Source organism: Cupressus sempervirens, chromosome 10 (genome assembly GCF_028749045.1).
Source record: "Cupressus sempervirens isolate cs-2001-9-10 chromosome 10, ASM2874904v1, whole genome shotgun sequence".
Classification (NCBI taxonomy): Eukaryota; Viridiplantae; Streptophyta; class Pinopsida; order Cupressales; family Cupressaceae; genus Cupressus; species Cupressus sempervirens.
In genome coordinates this window covers 359,266,282-359,273,623 of record NC_143127.1, presented here as the reverse complement: position 1 = coordinate 359,273,623, position 7,342 = coordinate 359,266,282, and the positions used below count along the sequence as shown (strand labels likewise).

General features: G+C 36.3%; 1 protein-coding gene across 1 annotated transcript; it reads right to left on the bottom strand.

Moving 5' to 3' along the window:
* Window positions 1-1,131: 1,131 nt before the first annotated feature.
* On the bottom strand, window positions 1,132-4,701 carry LOC149534122 (uncharacterized). The gene is made up of 2 exons (XM_089804993.1): window positions 1,800-4,701; window positions 1,132-1,694 (listed from the first exon to the last, which is right to left on the bottom strand). Exons 1-2 carry the CDS (start codon window positions 4,507-4,509, stop codon window positions 1,360-1,362), a joined length of 3,045 nt encoding a protein of 1,014 aa, XP_089661119.1. The 5' UTR covers window positions 4,510-4,701; the 3' UTR covers window positions 1,132-1,359.
* Window positions 4,702-7,342: the final 2,641 nt, after the last annotated feature.

The window sequence follows — 7,342 nt, the reverse complement described above, 5'->3', positions numbered from 1 at the left end:
TTTATCTCTTGACTTCAATTCCTTGTTATTTTTAATCATTTTAAATAAATTCTATTTTTTTGAAGTTTTTTAATAACTTTCTTCTTTTGAATCAATTTTCTTTTCTTCTTCTAATTACACCAAGGTTGCACGGGTATGTGTACCCAGACCCCTAGGTACACATATCGGGTATTGATATGTTCATCTCATACCATGAACTTGCCTGGGTATGCACACTACAACCAGAAACACCATGTCAGCTTACAAATTTATTCCCCCTTGCAAAATGTTTTAAAACTACTATGTAGATTAAGATGCCTAACTTTTGTTTCTATTTTTAATTCGCATATGAACTTGTTGTTTATCAAGCTTAATTCAATATGTAATCCATTTGAACTTTGAAACTTTGATACAATATTAATTAGCACTAAATTACTAAACTTTTTATGTTTTTCACTATTCAATTGAGAAGTAGAAGTTTATCATTATCATTTGCAATATGTTATTATAAGATTTATGATCTTCTTGTTCATATTTAAATTTTTCCTTCTTTGTTATGCATCTAAAGTTTAAACATTCAACATATATATTATGACTCATGACTCATTTTTAAATTTGTTGTTTTGAAAGATCAACGTCATAACCCCTGATTAATATTTTCAGATTTTATATAAAATATCAAAATTATATTAAAATAAAAATTAGACACACCCACATACCCCATCACCTGTTTTGAAAAAAAGGTATAAATACCCAAATCAATCTTGAATTTCACCAATAAAAATCTAAAGTTAATCATTACTATTTATCATTTTGATTTGAATTTAAACCCATTTTCAATTTTATCATATAGCACAAACTTTACGACCCGTAACATTTTTTTACCTATTTGTATTTATCCCACATTTAATTTATAAAATTAGATTTACTAAAGGTTATCCTCCATAACCCAGACCTTTGCTTAACAGGATGCTTTAATATTCAAACTCAACTAAATAAATAAATAATCTACTTTTTGTCTGCTCGAAACACTCCCCTGTAACTCATTTCTAACCAAACCCCATCTTTCCTCTTATTCAGAAATCAGCCTTCCTCTGCTCCGGTGCGCCAAAAAACCGTCACTGTTGCCGCATGCAGAGCACTCTTAACATATATAAAACCATTGAGCTATTATTGTACACGGAATAGATTAGAGCAATAAAAGTTTGCCTTGCAGTTTTTAAGGCTCAAAAACAGGCCCCATTTAAATAGGAATTGAAAAAATTGTCTAGTAATGTCAGATTTGACAGCTTTCGCTGCCTGGACTTCAGGGAAGCTAGATTTTCCTCCGAGTAGGTTCAGAGCGTAGAGATGTAACACATTTCATCTCAGTTTGTCACGTTAAATATTGGTCCTAATTTTCTCTAAAATGTCAGCAATTTGAAGCATGTTGGGTCGTTCTTGAGGGGATTCTCGTGTACACAACAATCCTACGTTCAAGACTTCAACTAGTGAGTGTAATATCAGATTCTCCTCACCTTGTTCTCCTCTCCACAGACTTCTATCAACTATTTCTTTTACTCTATGCGGAAGATTTTCGGCTACCCATTTTTGCAAGTTCAGTCCATCCTTGAAAAGAGCATTCATAGGCCTCATTCTCGTAAATATCTCTAGTAATAATACTCCATAGCTGAATACATCTCCTTTGGTGGACACCCTTGCACCCAATCCATACTCTGCAGAATGATTCAATTCAACTTTCCATTCAGCATTCACTGAGAGATTTAAAAACACAGTAAAAAGAAGCAAAGATACGAAGTAAAAAGAAGCAAACAACTTACCTGGGGCAATGTAGCCAACTGATCCTTTGAGCAAATGTGAGGTGGAAGTCGTGGAATCCATTGTGTTGGCCGAGACTATTCTTGCAATGCCGAAGTCTGTTAGATGTGCTGTCATGTCGTCCCCCAACATCACATTACTTGGTTTTAAATCACAATGTAGAACCTGTACAAAGCATCGGTGATGAAGGTATGCTAAGGCTTGAGCTATGTCAATGGAGATGCTCAGTCTTACTGTCAAACTCAGTTCACACTCGTCTCCATCAGGGTATAGCCAACCTTCCAAGCTACCCTTTTGAATGTAGGGGAAAATCAAAGCTTTGAAATCGAGGTTGGAGCAGCAAGTAATGATTCCAACCAGATTTCTGTGCCTAACCTTGCCCAAAGCATTGCACTCCCTCTCAAAACTCTGATGAGCATCTTCATTTTGCATATTGAGAACCTTAACAGCAATTAGTGTGCCATCCTTCAGCTCCCCTTTATACACTGATCCATAATTACCAACCCCTAAAAGGTTGGCATCACTGAGTCCATTGGTTGCGGCCATAATGTCCTCTTGTGAAATTCTAGGTAGGCCCAAATTCAAAGCAAAAGCTTCTGTAGTCTGCAAGCTAGTATTAGTTTTCTTCATCCCATACTTCCAAATTAAGAAAGCTAAAAGACAACTGCAAATCACAAAAGTTGTCACAGCAACAGGAGCTATTATCCTCCGAATTTGCGAATGAGAATTATGAGAGTGAGACAGAGGAGGAGGGCATGATGGCATATTACGTATCCATGATCCGCACAAGCCCACATTTCCTACAAATGATGCATTCGTAAGCTTTCTGAAAATCCCACCTTCGGGCACTTCTCCAGTTAGATTATTCATGGACAAATTCAAATGGTGAAGCATCTTGAGTGTTTCTAGGGACTCTGGTATGATTCCTGACAAATTGTTCATGGACAAATCCAGGTCCTCTAAGCTCTGAAGTTGCCGGAGTGAATCTGGTATTGGACCACGAACTGAATTGTGTGATAGATTAAGGTATTGTACTGATGTGCAGCTTCCAATTGTACCAGGTATTGAACCTGTTAGTGAATTTGAAGAAACATCTATGGCCTCCACCATTGTCATCTTGCCAATCCCTGGTGGAAGGTACCCTTGTAATAAATTGTTTGACAAGTTGAAATACAATTGCAGATTAGGAAGAGAAGCTAGCTCTGGTGGAATCTCTCCACTCAGATTGTTGTAAGACAAATCTATCACTTCCAATAGTCGGCAGTCCCCTACACTAGGAGGAATTCCATCTGAAAGCTTGTTTTGGTGAAGGTATAGAACTCTTAGCTGTTGCAGCTGGCCTAAAGAAGGGGGAATTGAGCCAGACAGCTGATTTTGGTATAAAGACATGAGACCTAATTTCGGTATGTCGCCAATTTCTGTCGGGATGTTTCCCTGCAGACCGTTTTCCCCTAGAAACAGCCTTTCCAACTTTGTTAGCCTCTTCAATGATGAAGGAATAGATGCATTGAAGAAATTCCCCTCCAAATTAAGAAATGTCAAGTTACCCAGGTTGGCAATTTGTGGTGGGATTTGTCCATGTAAATAATTGTAGCTCAAGTTGAAGATAGAAAGCTTGGAAGAAAGCAGATCAAGCGATGGTGGCAGAGTGCCAGCAAGCTCATTTTCACCCAAGTGTAACAGTTCAAGAAGAGAGCAATTAGACAATGCGGAGAGAATGAGTAAACCATTGCTGCCGCCACTCACAAGCCTGTTTGTCCCTAGAAAGAGGCGCTCAAGGTTACTTAATTGACTAAACTCCATGGGAATCGTGCCATTTAGCTGATTGACTCTCAGGTCAATAACTTTGAGTTGGGTGCAATTAGAAAGAGAATTTGGGATTCTGCCAGTCAGTTTATTACCCCATAGAAGTAGCATCTGCAATTGAGAAAGTTTGGCACCAAACTCCCAGGGAATATGGCCGGACAAACTATTGTTATGAAGCTCCAAATCTTGAAGAGGAGTGCAATTAGAGAGGGAGGGGGGAATTTGTCCTCTCAGATGGTTATGACGAAGGCGTAACGTGCTGAGCTGTGAAATCATTCCCAGTTCGGGAGGAATGGAACCACTGAGCCTGTTATAACCCAGAGAAAGCACGCTCAACGAAGAACAATTTCCCAAGGAAGACGGAATGGGGCCAGTCAGCTTGTTATCTGAAAGCCAGAGCATTTGTAAGCCCGTGAGAAGCCCTATTTCCCAAGGAATGCCTCCACTTAAACGATTGCGGAAAACAGAGAATGTTTTGAGGAAGCGACAATTGCTGAAGGTGGATGGTATAGAGCCTTCTAATCTGTTCTTGGAGAGGCGGAGGTTCCTTAAGCGAGCAAGTTTTCCCAATTCAGGGGGAATAGATCCGCGCAGGGTGTTGTTATTGAGGTCAAGCACGCGTAGAAATGAAATATTAGCAAGAAAAGGCGAGATGGTGCCCTGCAGCGACATACCTGTAAGATTCAGTACCACGACTCGCTCTCTGCGCGTAGAACATTTTACTCCTCTCCAATTGCACACTGGATGTGTGGAATTCCAGTCGCTTAATGAATTATAGAGATCCAGACTGAGACCTGCCCTGAATTTCAGCAGAGCCTGTTCATCCGAAGCATTGTTGAGCTGAATCGGGCGTGACAGAGCAATCACTGATGAACAAGAGAGAATTAAAAACAGTAAAGTCGCCATTTTTCCTCAGCCTCTGCCTCAACAATGTCCTATACGTCTCCGCCAGTGCCTCCATCCAGTTTCGCTTCTTATTTAATCTCTCCACAAGTTTGATAATTGATAGCAAAACTTGACAATTGACATGGCTGTTACCCAGTTTTGGCAGTCGCCAGAAAAATTCTGTCCTCGTGCCCAGAATCACTTTTGACTGATCTGCCCTCCAGGAAATATCATAGTACTATTAGGTTGCGTGTATGGATGGAGATCTTTGCACCAAACATTTAGTGTAAATAATTATTATTTTTCTTGTTTTATATTAAACTTATTTATTTATTTTTGGAATATTTATTTGTTGTCTAATATAACTATACAATTTGAAGAAACCTAATTCGATTTATGAAAAGTTCTTCTATATAGAATATTTGCTTATATTTTATATATAGATTGTGATAGTTGAATTTTTATATGTGGATTATAAGAATATTTTTAAAATGTTGTCACTTAACATGTTAGAGAGGGATATATACAAACTTTAGTATTTTTTTTTTTTTTGTTTAAATTAATAAAAGGTAAGTATTTGTATTTTATTAATATCAAAATTATTTACAAATCATCTTTGTTCAAGTGTGGGTATTAGGGGAAAAAGAACGCACTAAGAAAACTTTTGGTGTAGCATGTGACTAAAGTCTTGTATACATATAGATGCCCTATAGAGGGCCCTAAAGAAGGCGTACCTTCCTTTATATAGTTTATAAAACTTTACATTGAAATTTACAACATTAAACTTTACAAATTTAAGTTTTACAAATTTGAGCCCTATATATTTGGGCATTACAATTTTGAAAAGTTTTACATGAAGCTTTGGAGATGACATAGAAGCTTTAACTTAGCATTTGATAAAGAGTAATTCTGCCATTTGGGACTTTGATTAAAAATTAGGAAACTAAACTTTTGAGGACTAGCTCCATAGAGGCTAAAAGCAACTTGCCAAGAACAACCAATGCAACCACAAACGGACTAACCATCAACACCTTTCCAATTTGTTTATTATTAGAAGTCATATGAGAACAAAAATGTCATTTTCATAGTAATCGTACATGAATTGCTCAAATTAATATCCCTGAGCTACACCTTGCCAGCCTTTAGAATTATTATAAACTTTTGAAAAGTCGTCCCAAAGTAACATCAGAGTCCACTGAATCATTATAGTAGATAGAAGAGCCTCTAAAGATTAGTAGGAAACTTAATAGTTCCCAAAAAATATTTTACCATCAATATTACTTAGAGTCTCTTGAATGAGAACCTTTCACCATCATGCTTTTTGATGGTAGACATGATTATAAGAAACCATAAGATTAGGAGATTAAATAGATAAACCATGAGATAGTTGTTTCTCATTCTTACCATGAGGCCAACCTATTTAGGGTCAACAGAAAGAAAAAATACTGACAAAAGACTCATTGGTTAGTATGTTAAAGAATCTCCCCTTCAGAATGAGGGTCCAGCTATCTAAGTAGAACAGTCTACAATTTACCATAATGATCCTCAGAATTATATACACATAATTATAGTGATAATTATATTCACAGAATGAAAGCCCACATAAACTATGAGATTAGGAGATTAAATTGATAGACTGTGAGATAGCTACTTCTCATTCTTACCATGAGGTCTACCTATTCAGGGTCGACAAAAAGATAAAAACACTAACAAAAGGCCCATTAGTTAAAATATGTTAAAAGATTTCCCCTTTAGAATAAGGGCCCAACTAACCATGTAGAATAGTTTGCAATTTACCATAATGATCCTCATAATTATATTTACAAAATTATAGTGATATTATATACATGGAATGAAAGCCTACAAAAATCATGAGATCAAGAAATTAAAATTGATGGATTATTAGATAACTCTTCCACATTTTTACCATGCATCCTACCTATTTAGGGCCTTCAACTGTATGGAAAAGGGCGGGGGGGGAACACAATGATGAGAGATCCATTAGTTAAAATATGTTAAAGAACCTCCCCTACAGAATAAGGGCCTGACTATCCATTTAGAGAAGTCTACAGTTTTCCGTAATGATCCACAGACATGAGTGATAAGAATGAAGATACATAATAATGGATCATAGTATAAAACCATAGAGGTACTCATTTTCTATTAGAACCATATTACTATTTACTATCTTATCATCAAATTAGATCAAAATGGAAGTATCTTAATGCAATATCTTCTTTCTACTTTAACTGTTAGATATTTTAGTAAAAACTATATAAATAATAAAAAAATAAAAATAAATTGTAACTATTCAAATGAGAGTTTTAAAATAGAAAAGTTAGACAAAATAAAAAAAGGGGTTTATAAAAATATAGCCCTCCTATTCCTAAAAGGCATTCTTGAGGTCCTCTATGGCTGCATGCAAAGATCTTTCATGCAGATTACCTTCCTCTTCGAAGTAGATCTCCAACCAATCATCCTCTATAGGATCTAGAAGAGCATGGAAAAATATAAGGAATCAAAGATCCCTTTCATAGTTGAGTCCTCTATGAAGATAATAGGGTAAGTAGGGATCAAATCCCTACAAATGTAGAGAAAACCATAATTGGCAGCTAGGGTAATGGTGAAATGACGCAAGAGAGGATGATAATTAGGGCTATAGAAGCACCCGATTACCATGCAACCTTGTTGAGTTAACACAACATAAGCAACACAACCAAAAGACAATGCTAGAAGGAGAGAAAACAAGAATCTTTATTATTCAACAATTTACTTCATACATGCACTAGTAAGATTTTGACAATTAAATGACTACATGACTAAAACTTTTAGTTACAAGACTAAAATTTCTAGT

Coding starts and splice junctions, on each gene's coding strand:
- LOC149534122 (XM_089804993.1), bottom strand. CDS start 4,509: ATGGCGACTTTACTGTTTTTAATTCTCTCTTGTTCATCAGTGATTGCT. Junction 1,695..1,799: donor AGTTGGCTACATTGCCCCAG/GTAAGTTGTTTG, acceptor ATCATTCTGCAG/AGTATGGATTGGGTGCAAGG.